The sequence below is a fragment of the Takifugu flavidus genome, chromosome 2 (assembly GCF_003711565.1).
Source record: "Takifugu flavidus isolate HTHZ2018 chromosome 2, ASM371156v2, whole genome shotgun sequence".
Lineage (NCBI taxonomy): Eukaryota > Metazoa > Chordata > Actinopteri > Tetraodontiformes > Tetraodontidae > Takifugu > Takifugu flavidus.
In genome coordinates this window covers 14860637-14888598 of record NC_079521.1, presented here as the reverse complement: position 1 = coordinate 14888598, position 27962 = coordinate 14860637, and the positions used below count along the sequence as shown (strand labels likewise).

Below are 27962 nucleotides of genomic sequence, written 5' to 3'. Positions count from 1 at the left end.
TGAAGGATTAGATTGATATTTATCTTTATGGTCATTGCACATGTAAAAGGCAACAAAACACAAATACATAGAAATGTAATAAAGAAAATTCATTTCAGGATACAGATGTATCTAACATCTGCAGCAGGATAATAAAAGTAGGAAAAGACTCAGTCATGGTGCTTTGTCCCAGTCTTTGCAAGAACAACATTCTATGCAACATTTTACAATCAAAGCAGTTCAAAGTATGTTACAAAAAATAAAACAGAAATTTAATGTTTTCAGACTGACTGTTTTGACCTCAACGTGCTGAAAAGATTTAATGTCATTTTCACGCTTGGCTTTCTCTCTCTTTACCTCTTCTGTGGTTCTCACAGATTTGCTTTATGGATTTTTACCTCCACTGACTTTCTTCTAGTCCTGTGGTGACACGCTGACTGAAAATATTGGAAAAATAAATACAACTGTCTGCAATGCCACTGGGCGTTTCTGTTCAGCTTGTTTCAGCAGCAATAAAAAGCAGCTAATTAAGGTTCATTTGTTGTTTTCTTTGTTAAATCGGAGCTCTGTGCTGCTGCTGTTGAAACCAGAAAATCTATCTTGGGACAGTTTTGAGTGTATTTGTTATTGGTTACCTGCACTAATAGGATGATGATGCGTTCAGGTGTCATGCAAATCTGCCTACTGCGGAGTTTGTGGGTTATCAGCTTACGTGGACACACAAACACACACACACACACACACACGGATGGTCTCTGTTTTGCTTTAATTTTGTTGAACTTTTGATGAACTTTTTCTGAAAAATGAATTTAAACAATGTAATTAAGCAGAAGAAATTAGGAAACATAAGAGATGTCTTAAAATAAACCCAATAGTAAACCTCGTTTTTAAATAAATTAATGATACATAACATCAACAGTATTTAGTTGAGTCCAAAAGTGTGGAGCAGTACAGAGTAAACATGACATGTATGTAACCCACTTTGGAATATAAGACACAGAAGCTGCACAGTGAGACTATAAAGAGGCTCTTAGTGCAGAGCAACGCTGAGCAGGCACGTAAAACGTTTAACTTCCAAGAGCGTGACGTCATTAATGCAACACCGATTCAGAACTTCTGATCAAAATATCTCGTTGGATATCATTTCACTCTTCACGTATTACTTGTGCTTACGAATGTGTAAGGATTTTTTTAAGCCCGAAAAAAAGACTTATTATGCTTTTTCAGTAACAACAATGTATCCTTGAAGAGTTACAGTAGGATCCTGATTCAACTATAGATGGGGGTTAAAGGATATCCCCAAATCTACCATTAACTTCTGTTGTCAAAACAATCTATTACAATTTTAAGACAGGGAATGACAGTTTCGCCCCTCAGACGCTAGGAAAACAAAATGGTTTGATCACAGCAATGTCGAGCATTTGTGCAGTTTAAAAACAACAGTACTGGTGTTCGGAAAGTTGAAATTAGCTTGAATGTACCGCCACACATTGGTAATGGAGAAGTAAACAGTGTGGAAAAAGTTCTGAATACATCAGCTGCAAACAGGCAGTGCAATGGTTTCTTTTGCCCAAAGATTAGAGCCTTTTCGAAAGGGGGAGGAACTCTCCTCTTGCCGTGTCACAGTTATGAGAGGAGGATCCGATCAGGTGATGGTTTTGCGTTGGCCCGGGTGAACCCATTTGTGCGTGCTGATTCTCCACAGCACCGGTGCCAGCAGCAGGCTGAGAGTGGTGACACTGAGGACCAGCAGGTACACCTGAGCAGAGAGAGAGACAGGTAAAAGAAATGGAGCGAGTCGCTCGTCATAGTTACCCGTTTGTTTCCGAGCGTCCGCACAAACGCAGATCAAGTTTTAAAATATTGACATTGTGACATTAAAAGTGGAAACCCCTGCACCCTCATTTATCACTGACCTCTCTTGAAATGATGCCAGCACGACGCGCACGGCTGCTCAACACGAAGGAGAATTCGCTGACCTGAGCCAGACCGGCTGATACGACCCATCGTATGTGCCGCGAGCCCGGAGGCAAGATCACCGACAGCACCAGCACGGCCATCATGAACTGAGGGAAATGGGGGAGTCGAGTTAACCGAGCCAGGGGGGAGAGCGTGTGAAATGTGAGCCAGAGAAGAAGATCTGTACCTTCATAATAACCAGAGTGAGCGTGAGCACCAGCAGGATGGTGAGTTCATACAGCACGAATGTCGGGAACACGTGAAATCCTACAAAGGTATCACAGAAAACAAACACAAAAGGAAAAACAAAAGAAAAATCAAAGCGCGTCAGCAGGTGGAAGACGATATCAGCCACAGATTGTTACACCGTGCCTGACCGATAGAGGCGAAGAAGATGATGGCGAGGAAATCTCTGATTGGCTCTATGCATCCCATGACATCTGCTGTGACCATGTGACCCTGCGTGGACAGCAAAGCTCCTGCCAGGAAACAGCCCAGCTCCATGGAAACATCCAAAAACTCGGTCACCTGCAGGAGAAAAAGTCACACATGAAACACAACTGAGCAGAGGTGGTTGCCAAGTCTATGAACTTTAGGCTTTAAAGATAAAGGAGAGTTTGTCGGAGTTTGTACCGTCAGCATGAAAAAGACAAAAGCTGACATGCCCAGCACCAGGATCTCTTTGTTGTCTTTACTCTCGGCATGCAGTTTCTTGTAATACGGACCGATCAGGAAGGATTTCAGGAACAAACACAGCAGCAGCACAGCAGCCAGACAGAGCAGCACCTGAGCCAGGAGGCGTAAGATGCGAAGGCTGCCAAGCAGCAGGCTGCATTTCACACCAGAAAACAACAAAGAACAGATTTAAAATGTGTTCATACGGAAGGAGGTCACAAGTGGAAAAAGGAGGATAAAATAGGAGCACTGACCCGCCCAAGTCGCCACCCTGTGCTTGGATCAGAGTCGGCATGACTGCGATGAAAAGCCCGAGCTGGACATCTTGCATCACCAACATCCCGAGGAGAACGCTGCTGTAGTCCAGATCACCTGTCTCATACACGCATGTTACTGTACTGCTGGAAATAATCCACACGCTCACGCTCAGTGGGCAGACACAGCTACATACCATCTCTGTCGCCTCTGCTCCCCCCTGCCAGGAAGCGCGACACCAGTGGAGTGCTGGACAGGGAGAGACAGGCGGAAATGAAGACCGTCTGCGTGTGCCGAATGCGCAGGATCTGACCCCACAACAAACCGGCCCCCACCATCAGCAGACTGAGGTAGCAGGAGCCCTGGACTGAAGTCTTCCATACCTGCACAAACACGCACGTGTTCTGTGCCGCTCATAAAAGCAGGTCAGAGAATCACGGTTATGTTTACTTTTCGGAGGCGCTCGGGTGAGAACTCCAACCCAACCACAAAGAGAGTGAAGAACACGCCCAGCTCGCCAAGAGTCTCCACCTGGACCATGGACTGGAAGATGCAGAGAAGAGGAGATGAACAGGCGGAACACGTATGATTGACTCATTCTCTAAACACACAAACGCACCTTGATGCTGTTCAGGCCAGAGGGACCGAGCAGGACCCCGCAGATGATATACCCAAACATGGGAGGAAGCCCGGCCGTCGCGCAGATCCACCCGCAGGGCAGCGACAGCATCACCACCGACACCAAGTCCTGCAGACGCACACGTAAGGCTCAACGTCTCAGGCATCAGGGGTCTTTTAACCAATCACAGCTCGGAGGTTAGCATGAGGAGACGGACTTTGATGAAGTGGTGGTCTGCTCTGGGCATCGTGGAGTCTCGTGGCTTTGTCAGGACATATTGGTTGTTCTGCGAGTCAATGAGCATGCTCAGCCCCAGGTCGTCCTCCACTTCCTTCTGCTGGGACTTGTTCTTCCTTTTTCCACCGTTCTCTTCATCCTCCTCCACTCTCAACACCGCCTCCACGTTTACTCCCTTCATCTACACGAGGTTCAGCAGAGGCAGTGCAGACAGTCAAATTATGCCGAACTAACTGGAGGCGGCATATGAAAATGAAATGACCTGCTTGTTGTTGTCGAAGGCATGCTCCTCGATCTCCTCTTCCAGCCTGTCTGCTGCCTTCCTGACATCCTCCAGGATCTTGTCCAGTATAGACCGTGACTTATTCTGTGCCAAGGCACTCTTCACGGACTCCTGCTGGTGCTTCTCTGCAGCCACCAGCTCCACATACTCCTGTTCCTCCTGAAGGGTGAAGACAAAAGCCAACAGGTTATACCAGACACGCCCACGATTCACACACAGAGAACTAGTAGTATAACAGGCATCTTTGCACAGCATAACAGGCATATTAATCACCATTGTATTCTTCGTATTATTCAATTGTTTGCAGTTTAAAGCTTTTTTGTTGTCCTACTGTGACTCTTCTGATATTCCAAGTCAAAACATTTATTAAAATGTACATGAATTTTCAACATGATTAAACTCAATGGTGATATATACAAAAATCAACATCAGTGAAATAGATTTGATACTTCAAGGATGAAGAGTAGACAAAAGCTGACTCTCAAACTTAAAAGACACTGTGCTGACCAGAGCTGACCTTTATTGCAGCCTCCCTGAGGGCTTCCAGCCTCTGTCTGCTGCCCTCCTTCACGTTCACCACGTCTCTGTAGTCTCCCTGCAGCGCCCTCTGCAGGCCGTGCACCGCCTGGAACACCAGGTGCTCGCTCTCGTTCAACTCCTTCTGAAACACCTCCAGAGTGTGAACCTGTGCGCAAACACGAAGATATTTGATAATGAACATCTCCACAACTCTAGACAAAGCGGCTGGATTTACTCAGCAGAGATCTGTAATGAGCAAACGGTCCATGTGTTATAGTCTGCAGCTTTAGTATAGGTTTTTTTCTTTTTGATCAACAATGTGGATCTTTGCTTTATTTCTTCTAACTGATACCTGGAAGTGTCTCTCTGCTTCCGAAAGGGCCGTGTCCCGTCCGACAGCATCAGCAGCAGCTGCCAGCTTCTTGACCACCACATTCTTCTGACGCAGAAGTCCCACCAGATGTCTACAGTTGCCCGCCACCCAGCTGTGGCGCTGCGCGGCCCCTTTGCTCCGATAAAACTTGATAGCTTGCTGTGCCACCTGGTCCTTCTGAAGCACAGGAAATGTGCCAACTGTGCTGAGGCACAGGAGCCAGCATGCAACCTTCATCCAGACAGTTACGTCTGTCTTCATGTGAAAGAACAAAGTCATTAGAAAAGATTTGGACAAATATGAAGTTTGAGAGAGCTGGTGGAAGGTAAGTGTACATATAAACTAAAGAATTCCAGCTCCACTGTTCTGTAAAACATGTCTAGCCTACATTCATCAGCTTGGCCAATGTGATGACACTTCCTTGTTGCTCAAAGAATTCTGAGCCGGTGCGGTAACTTTTAAATCACACATCTAAGATTTATTTGATTGCATTGTTGGTGGCTGGAGCAGTGTAAATATTGACAGGATGTACTAAATTATATCCATTCTGGGACAAATAAAGAGCTTAAAGAATTAAAATTCATATATTTGAAAGCATTTGTCTGCAACTATGATGTGCTGTAATCGTTGTATTTGCAGCAAAAGAACAAATCCTGCCCTGTTTGCCATAATATTTTACTATCAGTAACAGAATTCCCAATGCATAACACAAACATCACAAGGATGTTTGGACAAAATGACTACATGGCACTTAAGACTACACCTCGGACCGCACCTTTATGAACATGAGTCAAGCAGAGGGAGGATTACGTTCCAAAATGTTCCTCAAATCTTCTTCTTCTGCCTGGACTGCAACCATTCTTGCTGCTGTTTAAAGAGACAGTTTGCATGTATTATGTATCCAGGATTTCCTCCCCCTTTATCTGAATGATGTGTATCTTTGAACCACATTTGTGGGTTATACCAATTCATACATTGAAAACACAGCCCACACACAGACATAACATTTGCACTAGTTTCACAGTATTTTCACAGAAAAAAGAAAAGGAGAAACTCCTGACGGCCAAGAGAAACATCATCCAAGCGAACAGTGACGAATGACACACACACACACACACACACACACACCACACACACACACACCACACACACACACACACACACACACACCAGGAAACACCAATAAGGCAACGAATCTATGACTTTTCCTCCAGACTTCTCAAGAATTTACCTGAACACAACACGACACGCCACAAAAGAGCGCTGCATACCTGTATATATTCTAAGTCCTGGCCGGGCTCTCAACTCCAGTCAACGAGTGGAAAAAGCAGCTTAAATGGGGAACAATCGCGCTGTTGTACACGGCTCCTCCTCCTGCTGCCACATAGCTGAAGCCAGCGTCGATGCAAGCATTCGCCAGTTTACTTTGCGGCTAACTTGTTTTCTTCGACCTCCAGTCGCTAACCTCATTCCTGTTAGCAACAGGATGCTAACGCTCAGGTAGGCAAGCTGTTGAATAAATGATTTCAGAGGTTGGGTGAGGGGTTTTTTTTGGTGAGTGTGTGTGTACTTTTAAAATCTGTGCTCAGGGTTGCAAGTGTTATTCCTCAAAGCTGTCAAGAGTCCCTACGCTCCTGGGACATGTCAAAAGCTAACACAACTTTGCTAGTGTTAGCGAAATAGCTGTCGTATAAGTCATTGTAATGACAATCTTTTTTAAAAAACAGGTCAAAGATGTCGTGGCATAACATCGCCACTGACTGAAGATGAAACACCACATGACACTATCGCTTTTCTGAAATTAAGGTTATTCGCGTTGATGTAACTTTGACCCATTTATTGTTACTTCCGAAACATCTTTCGCAGCCCTGATATGGGATTTGTAGTTTTTTATACTGCATGATTTCTCGAACGGTTTTGAGGAGTGCACAGCACCAGTTATGACGATTTTAACGTCGCACAAAGTATATACAATGCACATTATTTAAAAATACAATATACAATGCAAATTATATATGTAGGTCAAATATGTGAAGTAAGTGGGTCATGTTTTGTTGTTTATGTTGTCGCTAAAAGGGGTATTTTTGTCCATGGTTGTGACGCAAATAGTTTTGTGGAGTTGTATCACAAAACTTTTACAAAACCGAATTAATCAGACGAATAGTTTTGTTTGTTTGTTTGTTTGCTGGACCGGATCAAGAAAACAACCGTCTTCAATATTTAAATTCAAATGACCTGGAAGGTTACGTTGCCAAAACACTACATTTCCCATGAGCCCACACCTTACATGGGGAATGCAGTGCTTGTCACGCATGCGCCTTGAATGTAATTGGATATCTAGTGGGTCAAAACAGCGTGTGATAAAATGGTAGGTACACCCAAATATAAGACACTGAAGGATTTAACTTTGCGAATTCGACCAATCTCTAATCAGAAATAATTTATAATGGGCGTAAAGAGAACATGGGGCCACAGGGAACGGTGGTGTCCTCAGACAAGTGTCGCATTGTCAGGGTGATGTGTGTCAGGAATATGAGGGAAATGGAAGGTCAATTGATATTTGCAGATTGGACAGTCGCTCCTGCGACACGAAGCGTTTTTGGTTGGTCCTCGGTGTCAGAAGATCTGAGTCAAACACTCGCTTGACACCGGCAAATCTTTAGGTTGGTCATTAATTCGATTTGGTGCACAGGAGTTTTGCGAACTAATGTAGCTATACCTTGTGTGCATGTTTTGACACAACGAAGTGTTGATTACTAGAACTTTTTTTTTTTCTTTGCAGCTACTAGTTTTGGTGGAGGTTACTTTTATGCACGTGGTTTTCTGTCCCTGAAACCATCACTTTTGACAAAACTGGGGTCTGTCAGCTCTTAGGCTGTCAGGATAGCAGCAGGTGCCAGGAAGCCTTGATTTGTACAACCAAAACCAAGGTTTCCATAATATTATTAAATCCTACTTTTAACTGTACATACAGTCATTCTAAAATAGGCTTTGAAATGATGCCCACGTTGTTGCAGTTAAAATAATTTTAACTGGTCATTCGACTCCCCCCCCTGGCATTTCATAGACAACAGCAAAGGAAACCAGACAAGCCTCTAACGATCACCTGTGTGCCTGCTTTACCTGTAGCACAAGCTGAAGTCGTCGCAGAAAGACAAGATTCGGCAGTTCATGTCCTTCACGCAGGCTGCGGAGAGGACGGCCGTCTACTGCCTGGCCCAGAATGATTGGAAACTAGAAGTTGCTACAGACAACTACTTTCAGAACCCAGACCTCTACTATAAAGAATCAATGAAAACCTCAGTGGACCGCAAGAAGCTGGAGCAGCTCTACAACAGATACAAAGGCCGGTCTCTGCACTCAACAGACTCACATTTAAAGTACCGGGACAGGCTGGTTTTCTCGCCGTTATTACGCTGTATGTTTTTGTGGTTTCTTATTTTTTTTATTTTTTTTCCCTGCAGATCCTCAAGATGAGAACAAGATAGGGATCGATGGAATCCAGCAGTTCTGCGATGACCTTATGCTGGACCCAGCGAGCGTAAGCATACTTGTGGTGGCTTGGAAGTTTAGAGCAGCCACACAGTGTGTGTTCAGCCGGAAAGAGTTCCTGGATGGCATGGCTGAGCTCGGGTGAGCAACCTTTTTATCTTCCTGACATCGTTTCTGTCCCTCGATCTCCCAGTTTTCACTGGACCTGTGGGATTGTGCCGTTTAGGAGGACTTGAGTAGCACGGGTTTAATGGCTTATTTTTGAGATTGTCGTTTTTCCATCCTGAAGGTGCGACAGCACGGAGAAGCTCAAGGCAATCCTGCCAAGATTAGAACAAGAGCTGAAAGACTCTGGAAAATTTAAAGACTTCTACCAGTTTACCTTCAATTTTGCCAAGAATCCCGGCCAGAAAGGTTTAGGTAAGTGTGGGGAATAGCCTGAAAAGCTTTTACTGTGTCTGGTTAATACTACGTCATCATTCATAATTGCTCAACTTTTATCACCATAGACCTAGAAATGGCTGTCGCCTACTGGAATCTAATTCTTACTGAGCGCTTCAAGTTTTTGGAGCTCTGGAACCGTTTTCTGCTGGTGAGAGCATCTTTTTTTATGTGTCTTGAGTTCAAAATCAGATTGTGACATGTGAGGGTTTAATAAATAGAAGACACGCACACATTTTGACCCAATTGTTGTTTATTTTTATCCATTTAAATGATGTCCAGTGCTAATTGGTTTTTCCGTCTGTTTGTGTTGCGTTCAGGAGCATCACAAGCGATCTATTCCCAAGGATACATGGAACCTTCTCCTGGATTTTGGCAACATGATTGCAGACGACATGTCAAACTACGATGAGGAAGGTGAGGATAGTAAACCCACGATCAACACTAATCAGAAGTGGATTTACACACAGAGAAATGTGGATGCATTTTCCATAATTGACATATTTATTATTTTTAAAATATATTCTTAGCATTGTAACCTTTCCACTTAGTAGGAAAATACTGTTCTGCCAGCAAGTACAGTGTTTACAGCACACAGCTAAGGAAGGAAAGTATTGTTTCTAACCACAATATCATAAAAGTCCCAGCTCAGTGGAATAGTTCCAATATTTTTATGATCTCCCAACTCCATTGCCGACGTTGAATGTCAATTCAGATAATATTTGGTCATTTTCTTTCCTCAGGTGCATGGCCTGTCCTTATAGATAATTTTGTGGAGTTTGCTCGGCCAATTGTGACGGCAAATAAGCGCAGCCTGACATAGTTTTCGCCCACGGCGACATGCAGTGGATGGAGTGTTTCCCCAGCGTTCCTTTCTGACTGACGACTAGAAGTGAGCCAAAAAGAGACGATTCCTCTTCAATAAGCCCAAGTGCAGCTTATTGATGTGATTGTTCTTCCAACTGGATCAAGATGCCTTGACTTTACTGGAATGCCAGAACAGAGCGAAGAACCAGGCTTGAAACAAAATCTTTTTTTAAAATAAGGCCCTGATGGGTGCGCTAAAACGCCTCTCTCCTGGGCGAATTACCGATGGGTTGAACATGCTGCCGGCGATTTTCTCATTTGCACATTTTGTACTGTTGACGAGGGACAGTAAACTCACACGAAAGCATGCAGAGCGAAATTCTAAATACTATAGGACGTGGTGTTTGGGTAAAACCGTGCGTTTAAAAGCTGCATGTTTTTGTTAGCTAGTGAGAAGCATTACCATAAGTGTTGAGGGGGGGTGATAGGATCCTTTCAATAAGAGTTGTGAATGTGTAGAGAGCAGAGAAAGGATACTGTGTGTGTGTGTGTGTGTGTGTGTGTGTGTGCGTGTGTGTGTGTGTGGGGGTGTGTGTGTGTGGGGGGGGGGTTGTGAGGTGGATGTAAAACATATTGCCTCTTGCAATTTACAAACTAATATTTTAGTTTGTTTTAATGACAAGGACTTAAGATTTTTTTTTAAAAATTGACCTTAACCGAGCAACAGTGAGAAACGTTCCTGTCCACAGTTTGGAATCCCCACTTTGAATGGAACAGCATCACACTTTTTACAGCTGATCGGCAGAAGACGTCACGTGACTACTAAGAACAACAACTCTTGTGTGGGGGGCAAAAACCCCCATCTGAGTAAAACGCTAATACTGATGTGCACACCAGGAGCGTTTAGAATCACTTTTGCAATGCTACTACATTATATACAGTACAGTGGATTTACACTGTGTAAACCGCTGTCAGACTGCACTGACTTGCCATTTATCCTGTTTTGTACATCATCGTTACTGAACAGAGCTACAGAACTACTCCGTTTATGGGACGCTATGTCCACTTGCAGAACAGCTTGGTTTTTTTTTTTTTTTTTTTTTTTTTTTTTAAAAACACTGTTACTGTTTTTACTCTGCTTTTCATGGATTTGCATCTGCAAGCCAAGTTTTAAACACTCCTTACAATCGCTGTCTAGACACGGATGTGCAATATAATGTAGCGTCGCTATCGGCTGCAGTCCAGCTTCTTCATAACTGGATGAGGTGAAAAGTTTAAGCAAACATTGTTTTTAACGTGAACGTCGGTTGACTCTTAAACTTTATGCATTAACACTTTAAAAAAAAAAAAAAAAGGTGACAGAAGCTCAGGTACCAGTCACCCCCCTCACTGTTTGAGTAACGCTATGCGTTTGCCATGTTAAGAAAAGCTATGATTTGTAGCAAGGATTTGAAAGTTCCCCACATTGGATCTTTTTTTTTCAACAGAACTACAGGGGAAATGATGATCTTTCCCTTTAATTTAAGGAAATATTTAAGTTTTCTTTCGGTGTGAAGAGATTGGTGCAAGCAAAAACTGAATGCAAATAACTGGGCATAAATCACACGTGTAGTCGCTGGTAAATGTGTAGCATTGTTTATCTTTGTAATCTAAGAAAGTTACATTAAGAAACAAAGATTTTCTATATGACGTGTGTCTGTTATGTCGAGATGGTGTTTTTAACTTTGAGCAAAAAAAAAAAAAAGGTGGTCTTTCACGTTTTCGTTTGTCAACGTGGTACTTTTATTTATGTCAGATTGGTGTTCGGGCATGTGGATCCGCCTCATCAAAACAGTATTATTTTTGCAGCCGATTTTAAAAAAAAAAGTGTCTTTACCAAACGTCAGTGACTAATGTTACTCTCTGTAAGGGGTAAATAAAGCTTCCCTTGGTTCGAAAAAGGTGACTTTATCCTTCCTGACGGCTTCTGTGCAACAGCGTGAGTTGGAGGGTAAAACGACAGCATGTTTAGCAGTTGTTCCTTATCAGGTTGCATTCCTGCTGCATCTCATCACCGCTGGTGCTTTGGCGCCTGGCTTAGGCGGTTAAACAGAAAGAGTTATAGATCCTCATGACTGAGGATTAAACGTGCTTCTGGTGTTTTAGGGGCGGGGGGGTTCGACTGTGGTGATGCCATTCTTACCCTCCTCCCATGGGATGGTGGGATGTCAACAAGGTCCAGCACCAGCTGACGAGCTTGCGCTCAGGACCGGCACCACATTAGCATCTCCTCCACTGCGACCAGCCCCTTCAGTCCACACCCAGCCGCTGAGCTTTTAGGCTTCAGCTCCATGGGGATTTCCTTTTTAGGAGACACCTGATCACTGGCGAACTCCACGCCCCCCCCCCCAGCACAAAGAAAACCTGCCGATAAGACGATGCTGAGTGTGTATGTGAGAAGTCCACAGACAATAGATGAGAACGGAGGTTGAGACGCCGCTATTATGTAGAAGAAGCTTTTTTGTTTTGTTTCTATTTTTCCGTGGGATATTTTGGACCAAGAAGAGTCTGTTGGAGCCCAAAACGATGACCTGCAGCTGAAAGGAATTCAGTAGTAGTTTTGGTATTTGTTAGAGCCACTTTAATCCCAGCGGAGGTGCGCCCGTGTCCAAGAGCATCCGGAGCCAGGAAAAGCAGCCTGGCGTCATGGAGAAGTTCAAGGCAGCCATGGTCCTGGGTGCTGCTGGGGATGCCCTGGGCTACAGAAAGGGTCGCTGGGGAAACTGCACCTCTGGGAAGAAGATCCAAGAGGAACTGGCGTCTCTGGGAGGACTCGGGGAACAGAAACTGGACCCTGATAACTGGCCCCTTAGTGATGCCACGCTGATGCACATGACCACAGCAGAAGCGCTCGTAACAGGTATGTTTTGATGTGATGACAGAGGATTTATAGGTATTTTAAAGTCAGATTATAGTCAAATTTACAGGCAGGACGGTTAAATTCGACCTCTAAATTGTCATGAATTGAAGAAAACCCACATTATCCCCAAATCCCAACTTCAAACCTTTCTTTGTATGCATAATGTAATTCGAAGCAATATCTGATCCCACCATTGGGTTCTTCCTACACTTGGAGGGACCAAAATAGTTTTTTCTATATGGATGATGGAAACTGCAAATCTCTTCTTGGCAGACGGTGTCTGAATGACAATAGCTGCTGAGCTGCCGTAGATCATCATGGCAACCCAACCAGAAGCCTAATTACCTCAGCTGCCCCCCTGCTATTGTCATCCGAAGCCCCCGGTTGTGGGTCCAGTGGATTCCAGGACAGTAAAAGTCCAAAATAGACATAATTTGGAAACGAAGAGCCTCGTTTGTCCTTAATGACACAATGGCAAGTCTGACTCTTTAATCTGCCAGTATCGTGTTTGTCTGCACATGAAGCCAGTGACAGAGGGCTCATCAAATGGTGATGACATCTTTTCAGATTAGGAATCCCTATTTAGCAACAATGTCTACGCACGCACACACAAGCACAAACAGCCCCCCTGCTAACAGGCATCTCCAGCGGCTTGTCATTAAATCATCTTCTAGTTGGCAAATGATGCATTCTAACATGAAACCTGATTCTCACATTTAGTTGAGAGACGTTCTCTCTTCTGCATTGAATGTGAGGAAGACCCTCCAGAATCTGAATTTCATTAATTTCAGTAAAATCCTTTCATGAGGTTTTGAGGATTTTTTTTTTGTAAACGACCAAACAAACGCCGGGTGTCACATAGCCTCTTGGCGGAGGTAACACAGGCAGGATTTTGCATCCCAGTTGACCTCTCGCTGCGTGTGGAAGTGACTGCACTCGCTCTGCACTCGCAGGCATGCTGGCCCTGATCTGTAGCGGGCCAAGCCGAAGCTAAACTTAGCCTGCTGCTGCACTACTCCTCTTGCGTTGCATGCCGATCATGAATGACTCTTAGTTCTCGTGTGTGTGTGTATCCAGACTACTGGTGCCTGGAGGACCTGTACCGGGAGCTGGTGCGCCTCTATGTTGAAGCCATGGTGTCCCTCCAGGGCAGGGTCCCCGATCCTGCAACAGTGGAGGGCTGCGTCCACCTCAAACCTCACAACTTCCTGCTCGCCTGGCACACACCTTTCAATGAAAAAGGTGCTGGAGAGTTAACACACTTCAAGTTGGAGTCCAGCATTACTTTTCTTTTCTTTTTTTAATGTGTGTGTGGGTTTGTTTGTGTGCAGGATCTGGATTTGGGGCAGCTGCCAAAGCGATGTGTGTGGGTATGAGATACTGGCAACCCGAGAGACTGAACAGCTTAGTGGAGGTCAGCACTGAAATCGGCAGAATGACCCACAACCATCCCACAGGTGACCATCTTGGCATCTGTCTTTGTAGAGAATGTGAAAGTACCTCTGAACTGTACATATCCAAAGCAAATGGACAATAAAGAAAGTAGTTTTCACACTGTTTTACAATGTGATTGTGTCTTAATTGATGTACAAATAAACTAGACTGACCAAATTTCAATTATAGGCTTCTTGGGCTCCTTGACAACAGCATTATTTGCATCCTATGCAATCCAGGGGAAGCCTCTGGTGGCTTGGGGCCGCGAGCTCATGAAGGCCATCTCCCTGGCTGAAGAGTACTGCAAGAAGACCATCAGACACATGGCAGGTTGGTGTGTTTCTATGCTTTATAGGAAGTGCTCTGGCAATATTGAGGTAGAATATTCTATCATCTAGCATTAACAATGTCTAGATGCGTCTAGTCACGTGAGATTGTCCCAAAAATATGTTTGACGACGCATTTTCAGAGTATCAGGAGAACTGGTTCTACTTTGAGGCCAAGTGGCAGTTTTACCTGGAAGAGAGAGGGATAGAGAAGGAAGAACAGAAAAATCCTTCATTCCCTGATCGCTATGATGCTGAGGAAACAGACAAGGTAACACACACGTAGAGATTAAGGTGTGCAGAAGTATACATTATGTAATCATGATTGTAGTAAATTAGAGCTGCTGTTAGCTGATGCTCTGTCATACAGATGTATAAGCGCTGGAGCTCTGAGGGTCGTCCAGGCCGAAGAGGTCACGATGCTCCCATGATAGCGTACGACGCTCTTCTCGCCGCAGGAAGCAACTGGGCTGAACTCTGCAAACGGGCCATGTTTCATGGAGGTGAGGGACGCAGCATTAGTAACCTTTTCAAAGCACTAACTCTTTCAAACGCACAGTCTGTAACATCGCTCCGCTCTCTAGGTGAAGGTGAAGCCACCGGCCTGATCGCAGGTTGTCTCTACGGCCTCATGCATGGCTTCGGCCAGGTTCCTCAAGGCCTGTACCAGGATCTGGACAAAAGGGAGCGTCTGGAGGAGCTGGGAGAAGCGCTTTACCGAGCAGCATCCTCCGAGAAGTGCATAGACAAGTAATCCTGCTCTCCACTGGCCTGAACCCCTACTGGATGACACAGGAACTGCGCACGACTGCAGAGCTGTATCCCACACTAGCTTCTAGTCCTGAATAGCATCCCATCCTGTCCTGCTTTAAACACACACTCACACACACAGACAGAATAGTAGTTTTATGTTTCTGCCTGTGGAATAAATGCCTGATTCTGACATCACGTTTAAAAACCAGACAAAGAAAAGACGCCTCTTTTTACTGATCTTGCTTCTATTCTGATAACTTCCCAGAGTTAAGAGAGCAAAGTTGCAATATTTATTTGAACCTGTGTGTGTGTCTGGCCTTCACTTTAATCTGACAAACACACCTTTCCAAAATAAATTTCCACATCCTGATAAATTTTATTAGCATTGTTCTCCATGTGTTAATATCAACAAAACTTGCTGCACTTCAGTCTGTGTTTACAAAGGACAGGAAAAAACCCACAAAATCAAAAGGCTGCACACACTGAACCAGGGAACCCAAAATAACACTTGAATCCAGGAGTTGAGTGTTAAATCGTATTTACCTGTAAATTTGGAGCAACTGCTTAAATCAGTGGAATTCAAAATGTCATATTAACACTGGAAGCACGTTTTGTTGAATTTACAAGCGAGACTTGTTTAAGTAGAGCTGTGTTGTTATAAGAATGAAATGAAATGATCATTGCATGGTGGATATTAATGTAATGTGAATATTAAACAAACTCATCCTCTTAATAATGACAAATTAGTTTCTTTTTCCTGCACAACTCTCCTATCATCCCCTGAACTAATCACCAGCGAGGCTCACCCTCCAGAATGGTCACTATAAAGGGCAATATTTTACATTTGAGAACAGATATAAACCTCAGTTTCCTCGAATGTTTTCAGTGGCAAACTACTCTGGTAGCTATGATCTGCCATAGATGAGTCCAGGAATAAATTCTGCATGTCCTTTATTCCTCCATAGAGCAGATTCTCAGAGAACCAGTAACATCCCCGACGCCGCTATATTAAGGAAGATGGTAAGAAATCGCAGCTGCCACCCTGTGCTCCGAGGCATCCTGGAGAGCCTCCTGCGTTACCTCACACAGGATCTGCCAAAATGGGCCGCGCAAGACGGAAACCTTAAGAAGCCGTGGACCGATCAGTCTGATCAGAGGACTGAGAGCACTGAAGAGCACAAAATGATCCAAGACAAACCTGCAGAGCAGCTTTTAGAGACCCTCGAGACCTACAAGCTGCAAAACAGCTATGGAGCAACCACATCCAGAGACCCGGTACCCCGACATCTCACTACTTTCCAGCTTCTTCAGTCTAAATTCATGCGGTCCAGCTCCAAAGCTCCTCTCACCTGCCAAAGGGAGGTAGGTACTCTGTCCTCCAGCAGAGGAGCAACAGGAGATTCGAAAAACTTTAACACCAAAGAACCAGAACCAAAGAGTCAAACTAGAAGAGGACAAGGACAGAAGAGAGGGGGGAGTGTGAAAGATATAGTTGCCAAGTTTGCCATGGCTGAGCGCAAGGAAAAAGGGGAAAACACATTGAAGACTCAGCCGTTGAGGGCACAGCTGACTGGAAGAGGGACGGTGCTATCGACATTGATGGAGAGGTTCGAAACCGTGGCAACTGTTCGTAAGGGAAGCGCTGTTGTGCAAATCCGGTTGCCGAGTGACGTAAAGCAGATGGTCGCCTGTCGTGAAAGACGGCAACAAGGAAGCGGGGATCAAAATGTACACAAACAAAAGCAACCCAGGACAATGAAAATCAAATCAGATTTAAAAGGACATAACAGCGACAGTGGGCAGCAGCCGGCCCCAGGGCTGAAAACACCTGAAATAAAATCAAAACAGGAAGTGAGTCATGTGAAACGTTCAGATCAAAAACCTGAGGACCAGTGTTCAATTAAAACTGTAAAACATCAAAAATGCAACAAGACTGATGAGAATTCAGACCATCATGGTGAAATACAGTCTAGACCAGAAGAGTATAATATCGCTGCCCGTTTAAAGTATGCAGATCTGGAGTTGTTTAGTTCAATATCTGTCATAGAGGAATGTCTCCCAGAACCTTACAAACCTCTCCCACAGGTAGAGGCACCAATGAAGTGCCATGTTGGAACCATCACCACCTCCTCACCAGTGTGGTTCACATCTGTCGCTCACTCTCCCAAACTACACCCAGCAGAAGCCTCAGGGAAACCTCCGACTGGAGCTTCGGAGAACGGCTCCCATTTAAATCTCCAGAGAGAGGGGAACAGAGGAGCTGAAGACTACCTGAACCCATCCAAACCTGGGACCGGTCGAAAGACAGGGCCCACGCACCTCATCCCACGCGTTCACAGATTTACTTTCCCACAGGATGTTAAAAACCAGCCTCGTTCATCTCAGCGTCCAGCAGAAAACTCAGAAAGCATCTGTTTAAATGCAGGGCAGCCTGCATGTTTGGGTACTTCAAATACTGGTCCGTTGGGTCGTCCGCCCAGCAACACGGAGAAAAAGATGCTTCATGCAACAATAAAAGAGACACAGATGGAGGACAACCCTCACGACGAAGAAGGAAAGGCCAAAGAACTGACACCAGTGGTCACAGAAGATCCAAATACGCAGCAAAGTGAAGAGACTAAGGCTAAAGCTGCAGCTGAAGATGACACGATCAATGCCGTGTCTTCATCTGAGGCTCATCCTAAAGCAGATTATCAGAAATTAAGACCAAAGTACAAAACTGTCAACTATGGCGACCCTTCAGTCAAAGCAGCATACAAACCTAAAATCATCAGGTTTACAGACACTTTCACTTTCTAAACCAGGTTCGACGGTCCAGTGTAGTTAGTTTTATGCATGCTAAGTCTGCTTCTCAGAAAATACGAATATAATCGCCCCAGGAATTACAATTTCCTTAGAAAATAAAACTTTCAGTCCATCACCCCAGTTCTGTTGACACTAGCTCTCTGTTTGTCAACCATTTACAATTTAATTTAGGCCAAGGAGCCATAAAAACAGCCAATTGAGGAAGCAGCGTCTTCCACAGCAGTTTCTTTGCCAGCTACAGTCTTCCTGGTGCAGGTAAAAAAGTGATTCTCCAAAATAAGCTTGTAATGTTTAACTGTCTGCTGTGTCAGTTTTAATAATGTTTTATTCAAACCCTCTTCCAGTCGATCAAAGTTTATGCACGTGACAGACTTTTTACTTTAAAAATTAACTTCTTAAGTGATGGTTTTCATTGGTCAGAGCGAAGAACAATATAAACAGAGAGATAGTTTTATGTGTGTCAGGTTGTCATTGTGTACATTTATAATAAACTCCTTGTTCAACCAAAACAGGTCAAAACTTCTTGCACAATTTTCAACATATCCATGCATACTGTAAAAATTCAAAATCACTCTGATTTGATGATAATAGACCTGCTATTAACGTGATCAAAGTGTCTGAATGACAAAGCCAGATAATCCAATTCGGTAATTAGTAATGATTATTACTAATGGTGGATGTTGGAGAAAGACCGGACAACCCATGCAAGTAATCTTTGAATCCTGGCATGTTCATTCTCCAGTGCAAGTTATAATCCATTCGAACAATAAAAACAATATCTATTTCGTCATTTGATTAAATCTTAAATATATATTGCTATATTTTACTAACAATAATAATGGTGTTGTAGATGAAGTTACACCAAAGTTGTCTGCTACTTTCAGGGCTAATGTTTACCTGTTCTACGCTACATGCAGCTACGATGCCTTTACGTGTAATCGGACAAAACCCAGTATTTTTTAACAATCAAGTATCAAAGGCATTTGGGATTTCATTACCACAAAGCTGAAACCATAAATCAGTCATGAGATGTGTGTTTGTTAAGTGATAAAAGGCGACGGCAAAAGTTCCGCGACCCAACTTAAATTTGATACGTACGTTTCTACCTACGGTTTCTTTACTACGATCAGGGAACGCACCATTGGTCACATTTACGATCCTATTAAAGCTTGGAAGTGGGATGTGTTGGGAATCACTCGAAAGCAGCGCCCATATTGTTCGCGTTAATTCCCGGGACGAACGAACGGGAAACGTTCCACAAATTCAAGAGGAGAGGGAGCTAACCGTGATGCGATGAACGGAATGAACAGTACTTCGTAATATTATTCTCAGTAAAGTTAAATGAACAGCTACGTCGGAACTTGTGCGTCGTGCTAACAGGTGCAAATGGATGGCGATGAAACTCCAGGCACACTCTGGTCATATTTATTAAACTCTGCCGCCTCGAAACGAAGACAAAGGTTGAACTGAAGCAGCTGTTTGGCTTTGGTTGCGAGTTTAACTCACTAAGAAAACCGTGTAAATCCCGGGGGCAGAAAGAACCAGCGTCCCGCAACACGGAGAAAGTTCCTACCGGACTAAGCTAACGAGCTGCGGCTCAAGTGCGATCTCGACAAAAATGTCGCCGTAAACGTTTGTATATTTGCTAGACTTTAACTTATTCGCAGCCAGTTTAGCAAAGGGGATACGTGTCTGCAGCCTAGCCCGGATTATCCCTGGATCCAGCCATGGAGAGAAAGAACCAGGCGAGCAAACCGAGCCGCCTCCCCGCAGCCGGGAGAGCCAAGGACCGAGTCCACAGGTAACATCAGCGCTTAAACCTGCCAAAATGCCTGGAATGAAGGGTCAAAACCCACGAATGGACACAGAAGGCTTTAATAACAATCGAATAATCCATTTCATGCTGTTCATGAGGTCAAATAGTGGTATTTAAATCAAGCGGGGAAAGGTTTTCTCCTTAAAAATAAAAATAATAACTCCCCCTCCCCTAAAATAAAATAAATAATTCCTATTTTGAGACTGAAATGTGCTGGAGAAACTCTATCCTGGACATTTAAAGAATATTTTCACGCACAAACACACCGGACTCCTATTGTAGATGCTGTGATTAAAGCATTTTAAAATAAGAACCACAACCCTGCAATGAAAGATAGATTTTATACATGCTGCTAGATTAAACTTTATTCTAAGGAAGCGCCTGCGGCGTGGCTGTTTGCCGCCTTGTTGACAGTCTCATTTGGGACTTTTCTACAGTTCCTTCTCAAAGAATTGTCTTTTTTAATGCAGGCGTGCATTTGAAGTAAAGATTTCCTGCAACAGTGCTGGTGTGTGGGTACCTTAACTCCAGGGGGTTGGAGATTAAGCTTCAAGGAGATAATCGTGTTACCTAAGGCATAAAGTTTATCCACCAACAGCCTGCTTGTAATGTAAATATAGCACACGTGCTTTATTTGCATTACTACCAAAAGGGAGCCTTTAGTGGCTTGAAGGTGATGTTGACTTTGGTGCGTTTGATCCTGTTGGGTTTATAACTGTTTTTCCATCTAGCGTGGACCCCTATGGTTTCGAGCGGCCCGAAGACTTTGATTATGATTTATACGAGGAGCTCATGTCGGAGTATCTCGCCGTGCTCACCCGACGGTCCATCAAGTGGTCCAAACTGCTGAAGGGGAAAAGCAAAGTGCAAAAGAATGTCAGATGTAAGTGAAAGCAAACTAACCGTCTTCTCTCAAAGGCTTTGGATTAAGTCCTCCTCTCCTTCAGTGAAACGTTACGTACGCAAGGGAATTCCCAACGAGCACAGGCCGCTGATCTGGATGGCAGCGAGTGGGGCTCAGGACCAGCTGGACAAGAACCCAGAATACTACCAGTCCCTGCTCGGAGCCCGCCATGACCCCAAACTGGTGGAAACCATCTGCACAGGTCAGCCATTAATGCTCCACCTGAAAGGCGTCAAACCTGCGTTATAGAACTGAATCTGTTTGTTTCTAAAGGATCTTTGCCACCATTCTTTCAGACCTCAACAGAACATTTCCAGACAACATCAATTTCCGGAAGACATCCAGCCCATGTTGGCAGAAGGCTCTCTTCAATGTACTGAGCGCGTACGGCCACCACAACCCGTCTGTGGGCTACTGTCAGGTAGTAGAGATCTTATGATCCGGCACGTTCATATGCGTATCGTTCCTCTCTGATGTATTTGACTCCCTTTGACCTAATTTAATCCTCATTTTACCCCAGCGCTCATCTTTCTTCTCAATGGAGGAGGAGTAGGGTTAATAATCCAGCTCCGTCCATGTGTAATGAACCTTTTATGTCCTCAGGGGATGAACTTCATAGCTGGGTACCTACTCATCGTGACCAAAGACGAGGAGAAGTCCTTCTGGCTAATGGAAGCACTGCTTGGTAGAATCTTACCTGGTGGGTATTTGTACGTAACAGTCTTTCAGGTGTGCAGTCGCACTTCTACCGTTGAGGCTCAGGGTAATTCAGTCAGTCACATCGTCTCTATTTATCCGGAGGAGACATCTGCTCTTAGCAATCACTGATTTTTTTTTTAAAGGAGGACATTTGTGAGACACGTTTATTTCTCACATCTGTTGTAGTGACACTTTGGTCGGGTCGTTGGGGCCAGTCACCACGTCAGGCTACTTGATTCCTTTCCCGCCTGCTTGAACTTCCTCACAGTCGTCTCCATACTTGTCCTCGTAGATTATTTCACTCCCGCCATGTTGGGGCTAAAGATGGACCAGGAGGTGTTGGGGGAGCTGGTGAAGGTGAAGAATCCCAAAGTGTGGCAGACCATGATGGATCAGAATGTCACATGGACCCTGGTGGTCTCCCGCTGGTTCATCTGTCTCTACATAGATGTCTTACCCGTCGAGGCGAGTCAATCTGATAAGTCCAAAATGGTTTCCGGCGCTCCCAAATGCAAACTGGCTGTTTAGATAGTTAATGATTTCCACCGTGTGCTGTAATTTGACTGGCGGACACACCCTGCACAGCAGCTGTTGGCTTGCCGGGGGCGAAGGCTCGTGTTTGTTCTCCAAACACTGATGGTGTGGACGGGAGTAACCCTTGGAGATATTGAGGATATTCCAGGAAGATTCCAACTCCACCTACAAGCAGCCCGACGCCGACCACAGATCTGTTAACTGTTGCGGTCCATTTCTTTTTTTTAACGGTTATTCTCTCCCTGCAGACAGTTCTGCGAGTTTGGGATTGCCTGTTCTACGAGGGCTCGAAAATCCTGTTCCGCGTGGCTCTGACGCTGATCCACCACAACGAGGCCCTGATCCAACAGGCCCAGTCGCTGCCGGACGTCTGCCAGGCCTTCAAGCAGATCACACACGGCCCATTTGTGGACAACTGCCACAGTTTCATGCAGGTAAAGAGGAAAAGCCCAAACATCCTCACAGGTTCCTTAACGGATTTAAAGTGACTCTTTTTTTACCTTTTTAGAAAATCTTTATTGAACCAGGGAGCTTTTCTACATCAACCTTGACGAAGCTGCGGGCGATGTGTCGATCCCGCATCATCACAGAGGAATCCTGAACCTAAACCCAATTAGCTGTTGCTTAAATGTTATGTATTCACATTCCAGTGGGATGAGCGCAGGCCAGCCCGTGTGCACATTCGAGGCGTGCGACAACAGCGTGCACCCACCAAGTAGTTTGTATCAAACATGAGGAGACATGAAACCACGGGAGTAACTGTGAGAAAGGACATTCTTGGTGAATGCTGAATGAACTGATGATTCCATTAGAAAAGAAAACACATTGTCTTAAATGAGAAGAGTGGCGGCGGTTTGCTGCAGGTAGCTCCACACTGTAGAGAAAATAAACCTTATAAGGACAAAAAGGAAACTCCACACTGTGAAACTCATCTTTTCCAGATGTCTTTAGTCTAATCTGCCTTCTTTTATCAGCTCTTGTCAAGCGCTGATGAATTGTGGCCGTTCCTGGCCTCTTTCACTGGCACCAGGATGGATCTGGTCGGGTTCTCATCATCACTGGTTCCTTTATTTCAAAGTCATTTCTGTTTTAAAGCACTGCTGACCTCAGCATTAATCTCCTCTCTGATGTTGTGCATGTCTGGCTCAACAAGTCCTTCATTCCAGGGATCATCTCGGTAAATCTCTACCGTTGCATTTTTAGGAAAAAAACCCAAACCATCCCGGGGTATTTAGGACTTTTAATAACTTCCAATAAGAACGACAATAGATGATCAAATCGCTTTTCTGTAAAAATAAAAGATTAAATCACAATAAACCAATTCAGTGCGATCATGAGCATGTGAGGAACGCAGGAATCACCCACACATGTTCAGCACAGATAACTGACCTGAATGCAGTAAACATCCTACATGAGGTTATCGATGATTCTACTAGTGCTACCAGACAGGGCCAGTTTAACCACTTTAACTATGACTGGAAAACTGTACACTTCCTAAATTAATTCATTCTTCAGGATTTAAGATGCTGCTGAACATGTCGGGGCGATATGTAATATTACATATTTAACTCCAAACAGTGGACAAAATACTGAAACATTCCAATTTAAGTCTCCTACCTCTGATCAATGGAGTCAGTTACAGGACTAAAAGCGAGTTAGTAATAGAACTGGATCAGAACGGAACTAAAAGCTTCCATGGCTCATGCTAATTAAACAAATACTGGAAACGTGAAAAACAAGAATTCCATCTCCATCCTTTATCACATAAAGGCTCTTGTCAAGATCCACAGCATAGCAAATCAGCACGCCTTTGGCTTCACGCCGTCTGGCAGGGAAAGAAGAGGGCGTAAAATGTGCAATTCACACGCCAAAAACACTCGCCACTGTAATAAAACGCTTCTAACTCATTCACACCTGCTGCTCCGCTCTTTCTACCTGCTCGCACATTCATCTACATTAGATTGTCTGGTATCCAGCGTGGCTCTTCTTCCTGCCTATGAGGTACGCAATGAGGACGATGAGCACCAGCCCAGCGAGAGATGCGCCAACGATGATGGGAATAAGCATCTGGTCCTGGTCCATCTGACACTCCTCCGCTGGACACACAAGAGACAGTTTCAATGGTTTGACGCACATTTAGCATCTCATCAAATCTGGAGGTTAAAAGTCACCGCATGGTGAATATAAAAGGAAGCCCGTACCTGCAGCAAACTGGTTGGTGGTGACTCCAAAAGGTTGGATTTGCAGACTGAAGGTGTTGAGGGAGAACACTGGCGTCACAGCGAGAATCTGCTCTGCGTTGCACATGTAGGAGTGACCAAAGGTGCTACGCAGGTAGCTCAGACTGGCATTACTGGCTGAAAATGCAGCTTTGGAGAGAGACTGGGTCAGTACAAGGATGTCAGTTAACAGCACAGAAACAAGCGCGCTGTCTGCAACGTTGTCATACCAGCCATATCAGACCAGTTAGCCTGCAAGGACAGCCCGCTCAGATGGTACTTGTTGCTTGTGGAGTTCTTTAAACAGGAGAAACAAACCGTCTTAGTATGTATAAAAGTGAAAAAAGGTGGATTATGTAGCTTAATTAATTTAAAATGATGGATGCTCTTACCAGAGAGAAGGTAAAGATGAGGATGGTGGTTTGTTGTGTCAAAATTAATGTAGCACTGCCTTTTTCACACGATCCTGTTGAATTTGTCAGACTGGGGGTCAGATTGACTAATGATTGTATGGTCTGGGGAGGAAGGCACACACACATTTTGTTTCAAGTTAGTTATAAAGGAGGGATACACTTCTTACAGAGGGATTTCCTCGGTCATAAAGCCGTCTTTCACCTTATTTTGTGAACGAGAGAAATAGGAGACATTGAGCTGCAGACCCATTTGGGCCAGAAGACAAGTGGTGTCGTTGCCGTTAACCACGGAGTAAGTGCCCCGCACGGGGGTTCCTGGAGGAGTCGGGGCCGGGGGGGCCGTTGTTGTAGCAGCAGTGGTGGTTGGAGCTGCAGTGGTGGTTGGAGCTGCAGTGGTGGTCTGATCTGCCGCACAGAAACTTTCTGTGGCAAGAGATGAAATAAAAAAGAGAAAATTAAGGGAAACAGATTGAGAAACTCCCATAACTCACAGAAAATGTATTTTTAAAAAAAACAACAAAAAACTTGGAGCTGGACCTCTTGGACTAAGGTCATTTCCTGGCATGTATGCCTCCAGCCTCATGTCAGAGAAGGTGACCGTTGCTCCTCCGACTTGAAAAAGGACAGAACTTAAACAGCGGTAGGTGGTGTTGACCGCTGCCCAAATTCCGACTGAGGATGAAACCACCGTTACCACGCCTAGGACAGATTCAAACACGACAGCGCGGTTAAGCATTTACAGATTAGCGTGCGTTTCATAGCATAACTGTCAGGCTAAATCACTGATGCATGTCAACACAGCGGACGACGCTGAACCTGAGCTGCAGAACTCTGTCGAAGCTGCGTTCTTTCCTCACCTGAGCTGTTGGCATCTGGGAAGACTGACGCATCGCTGAGGTTGTACTGCAGGGTCAGGTTAGCCACACTGTAGAAACTCCCATTGGTGGAAAAGCCCAGACCCAGTGTGTGACCCGCTCCGAAAACCGCCACAAGCCACGGGGAGCTGCCGTTTCCACCGCACGTGCTGCTGTCAGAGTCGACCGTGGCCGAGTCAGGCAGTAAGAACTGTGCTGTTCTCTGAAGAAAAGAGCCACAGATACAATGATGCAGGCACCCTTTGGGTTTTTCAGATTTGGAAAGAAAACACTAAGTATGTTACCAACCGTGCTGTTGGAGGTGTTGTACGTGATGGAGAAATGTGCCGAGAGATTAGCTTTAATGCAGGTTGAATTTCCTTCCTTTACCTCAAGACTAACAGCCTGAATGCAACCTGAAAGGAAGAAAATATAACGAACAAAGACTTAATTACAAAGTGGAATAAATGCTGCGATGCTTAATAAAGCTAGTAAGACTGAACTCAAGCTGGAATATGTACTGTATGGGAGGTTTAATATAGATTTTTAAACTAAATTTAAACACGGATTAGAGCAGCACATCCCACAAGCCACCAGCAGAGGGCTGTAGAGGCCTTTCCTGACTTCACCTTTCACGCTCTGTCAACTCGCTGTTGCGCGTCTGCGTGTGCACGTCAGCGGCTTTAATGCTCCAATGTATTGTATGAAAGCTGGCAGCTGCTATTCAGGACTCGTGTAGCAACCCGATAACCGAGAACTTGAGCTCATAAAAGAAAACTTTCCCAACCACATTGAGCAATAGTGGAATTCAAAGATACATTTCACACTTCCCAGAAGCTGCACAAATAACTGGTCAGTTGTCAGTGGCGATGACTGAAACTATTCTTTCTTGTTTGACCTTTAAACGGCATACCACAGATTCCTATTAACTGTACTGCACATTGTGCTGTTTTCTGTCAGACTTCTGAGATAAAACCTTCTGGGCCCTTCTATATCGGCTCCATCACACCAACGACTGCTTTTCTTCTGGTCCCGCATCATTTAGACTCTGATGAGTTGGTCCTGATATCACAGCCTCCACAGCAATGCTGATGGATCATGAAAGAAATCAAGCTGTTTTCTGGTGGAAAGGGGAAAAAAACCAACCCGCTAAGCTACTGGAGGGTCAATGGAGAAGTATTTGTGAAGTTCACAACCTCTAAGCTACTGGAGGGTCAATGGAGAAGTATTTGTGAAGTTCACAACCTCTAAGCTACTGGAGGGTCAGTGGGGAAGTATTTGTGAAGTTCACAACCTCTAAGCTACTGGAGGGTCAATGGGGAAGTATTTGTGAAGTTCACAACCTCAAATGTGCAAAGAGAAACCAAAGAACTGCTTAAACCAAAAGTAATCAGCAGCAAAATCAGAGGGATGGGTGACATTTAAAAGCTGTTCTGTCGCTATTCCAGCAGCATCTGATTCAGCCCTTCTCTGCAGACAGGTGCCTTCTTCTGCTGGTTCAACTGGCCCCGAAGCAGCACAAGTTGATCTGCTAATGGGCAGCGTGAAAAATAGCCCCTGAAATCACGTGAAATTGCAAAAATGATACAATTATAAAGGGAAAGGAATATGCAAATAGCACAAAACCATCACACATCACTGGAACTGAAAAGATCATAATCCTACGCAGATGTCAAAGATGTGTAATAACGCATTTTTGCCCTGCCAGGTTACGTGTAATTAATATGCAACTAAACACCAGTTTGATGGTTCTACAGTAGCTTCGCTGTAAATAAACCGAATAAAATATTACGTCGATCGCTATCTTGATTAATCAAGTTGGCCCACACGACTTATACCCGGGCTGAAAGTCTGAACCAATGCGCCATATTTATGCAGACATATTCAACTCAAACCCGTAATAAAATTGGGCATGATGTGCACTTGTGGATCCATCACAATCAGCAAACATCCACCTTAAAGTCCGCACGACGTCGTTGCATCTGAATAAATGGACATGGCGACGGCAATGGGCTTCGACACTCACCTGAAAGCGAAAACCAGGCAATGATTAGCACGACCAGGGCGTGAGACCGTTTCATTTCTTCGGGTCAGAACCTCCACCAGAGGCGACCTGCTTCGTTAGTTGTCCGCGCAGAAGAGCCAGGGAGCCCGGGGGAGCTGGCGTCGAGGCACCGCTGTTGGTGGTGCAGGTGGTTCTAATTTCCCGGACAGTTAGCTCAATGAAATGTTTCCGCGGCGACTCTCTTGTGAGTGCTAAAATGTGCGCCGCTGTCTTCGACTTTCTGTTTTAAACCACGAAATGGTGGCGACAGAAGACGCAGCTCAATATCAGGATACAACGATAGCAGCGCCGACTTGGTCATGTGAACCGTTAGCAACTGGGGCTAACGCCGCCTAGTCACGTGACCCCACCCCGCTTGCGTTCACGAGGATTGACCTCTATTTAAAAAAAAAACAAAAAAACTTTGTCAGTCATCACACCGAAACATGACACGACAAAAAAGTACATCTCCAAAACAGTCTTTAGCAGCGCTACAGAAAAGAAGCTTTCCGCACGATTTCTATACTTCAGGCAGCGAGTAGTATAAAGCGGTGGAGAATACAAGTTTGCTACATTGTTAATATCCGCAACCACGCGCAGGCCGCAAAGTGCATGTATGGTGG

At 44.7% G+C, this 27962-nt stretch overlaps 5 protein-coding genes across 8 annotated transcripts; 3 read left to right on the top strand and 2 right to left on the bottom strand.

The window, feature by feature from the left end:
* Positions 1-6443, bottom strand: tmco3 (transmembrane and coiled-coil domains 3). Of its 3 annotated transcripts, none has more exons than XM_057025495.1 (15): positions 6171-6443; positions 5675-5766; positions 4879-5154; positions 4525-4692; positions 3987-4166; positions 3705-3905; positions 3488-3616; positions 3319-3411; positions 3065-3251; positions 2868-2985; positions 2572-2767; positions 2316-2466; positions 2126-2205; positions 1896-2045; positions 1-1738 (listed from the first exon to the last, which is right to left on the bottom strand). In XM_057025495.1, exons 2-15 carry the CDS (start codon positions 5684-5686, stop codon positions 1625-1627), a joined length of 2055 nt encoding a protein of 684 aa, XP_056881475.1. In that variant the 5' UTR covers positions 5687-5766; positions 6171-6443; the 3' UTR covers positions 1-1624. The 3 variants fall into 3 exon arrangements, with proteins under 3 accessions (XP_056881475.1, XP_056881476.1, XP_056881477.1); XM_057025496.1 differs by having other exon boundaries at positions 5675-5763; positions 6171-6301; XM_057025497.1 differs by having other exon boundaries at positions 4879-5150; positions 6171-6220.
* On the top strand, positions 6143-11594 carry dcun1d2b (DCN1, defective in cullin neddylation 1, domain containing 2b). 2 transcript variants are annotated; one of them, XM_057025507.1, is made up of 7 exons: positions 6143-6399; positions 8029-8245; positions 8364-8532; positions 8681-8811; positions 8901-8983; positions 9153-9249; positions 9576-11594. In XM_057025507.1, the coding sequence occupies exons 2-7, from the start codon at positions 8071-8073 to the stop codon at positions 9653-9655; spliced, it is 735 nt and encodes a 244-aa protein (XP_056881487.1). In that variant the 5' UTR covers positions 6143-6399; positions 8029-8070; the 3' UTR covers positions 9656-11594. The 2 variants fall into 2 exon arrangements, with proteins under 2 accessions (XP_056881487.1, XP_056881485.1); XM_057025505.1 differs by lacking the exon at positions 6143-6399 and adding an exon at positions 7172-7267.
* A 282-nt stretch (positions 11595-11876) lies between these two features.
* adprhl1 (ADP-ribosylhydrolase like 1) lies at positions 11877-15794 on the top strand. The gene is made up of 7 exons (XM_057025501.1): positions 11877-12538; positions 13616-13780; positions 13870-13995; positions 14162-14302; positions 14442-14569; positions 14669-14801; positions 14883-15794. The coding sequence occupies exons 1-7, from the start codon at positions 12325-12327 to the stop codon at positions 15050-15052; spliced, it is 1077 nt and encodes a 358-aa protein (XP_056881481.1). The 5' UTR covers positions 11877-12324; the 3' UTR covers positions 15053-15794.
* Positions 15795-19015: 3221 nt separating this feature from the next.
* grtp1a (growth hormone regulated TBC protein 1a) lies at positions 19016-22726 on the top strand. The gene is made up of 8 exons (XM_057025502.1): positions 19016-19657; positions 20404-20555; positions 20620-20778; positions 20873-20997; positions 21180-21276; positions 21568-21740; positions 22058-22243; positions 22318-22726. Exons 1-8 carry the CDS (start codon positions 19584-19586, stop codon positions 22408-22410), a joined length of 1059 nt encoding a protein of 352 aa, XP_056881482.1. The 5' UTR covers positions 19016-19583; the 3' UTR covers positions 22411-22726.
* Positions 22727-23034: 308 nt separating this feature from the next.
* On the bottom strand, positions 23035-27702 carry lamp1a (lysosomal associated membrane protein 1a). Its single transcript, XM_057025500.1, has 9 exons — positions 27322-27702; positions 25605-25711; positions 25299-25518; positions 24979-25140; positions 24644-24864; positions 24421-24543; positions 24259-24325; positions 24011-24178; positions 23035-23905 (listed from the first exon to the last, which is right to left on the bottom strand). The coding sequence occupies exons 1-9, from the start codon at positions 27374-27376 to the stop codon at positions 23766-23768; spliced, it is 1263 nt and encodes a 420-aa protein (XP_056881480.1). The 5' UTR covers positions 27377-27702; the 3' UTR covers positions 23035-23765.
* Positions 27703-27962: the final 260 nt, after the last annotated feature.

Excerpts from the sequence above, each read along its gene's own strand:
- tmco3 (XM_057025495.1), bottom strand. Across the intron at positions 4,693-4,878 it reads AAGCAGAGAGACACTTCCAG|GTTCACACTCTGGAGGTGTT; the intron begins GTATCAGTTAGA and ends GTTTGCGCACAG. Across the intron at positions 1,739-1,895 it reads CTGGCATCATTTCAAGAGAG|GTGTACCTGCTGGTCCTCAG; the intron begins GTCAGTGATAAA and ends CTCTCTGCTCAG.
- dcun1d2b (XM_057025505.1), top strand. Across the intron at positions 8,812-8,900 it reads TCCCGGCCAGAAAGGTTTAG|ACCTAGAAATGGCTGTCGCC; the intron begins GTAAGTGTGGGG and ends TTATCACCATAG. Across the intron at positions 9,250-9,575 it reads GTCAAACTACGATGAGGAAG|GTGCATGGCCTGTCCTTATA; the intron begins GTGAGGATAGTA and ends TTCTTTCCTCAG.
- adprhl1 (XM_057025501.1), top strand. The coding sequence starts at position 12,325 with ATGGAGAAGTTCAAGGCAGCCATGGTCCTGGGTGCTGCTGGGGATGCC. Across the intron at positions 13,781-13,869 it reads CACACCTTTCAATGAAAAAG|GATCTGGATTTGGGGCAGCT; the intron begins GTGCTGGAGAGT and ends GTTTGTGTGCAG. Across the intron at positions 14,802-14,882 it reads ACGGGCCATGTTTCATGGAG|GTGAAGGTGAAGCCACCGGC; the intron begins GTGAGGGACGCA and ends TCCGCTCTCTAG.
- grtp1a (XM_057025502.1), top strand. The coding sequence starts at position 19,584 with ATGGAGAGAAAGAACCAGGCGAGCAAACCGAGCCGCCTCCCCGCAGCC. Across the intron at positions 20,556-20,619 it reads AGTGCAAAAGAATGTCAGAT|TGAAACGTTACGTACGCAAG; the intron begins GTAAGTGAAAGC and ends CCTCTCCTTCAG. Across the intron at positions 20,779-20,872 it reads GGTGGAAACCATCTGCACAG|ACCTCAACAGAACATTTCCA; the intron begins GTCAGCCATTAA and ends CCATTCTTTCAG.
- lamp1a (XM_057025500.1), bottom strand. The coding sequence starts at position 27,376 with ATGAAACGGTCTCACGCCCTGGTCGTGCTAATCATTGCCTGGTTTTCG. Across the intron at positions 25,141-25,298 it reads CCCAGATGCCAACAGCTCAG|GCGTGGTAACGGTGGTTTCA; the intron begins GTGAGGAAAGAA and ends AATCTGTCCTAG. Across the intron at positions 24,179-24,258 it reads TAACTGGTCTGATATGGCTG|CTGCATTTTCAGCCAGTAAT; the intron begins GTATGACAACGT and ends CTCTCTCCAAAG.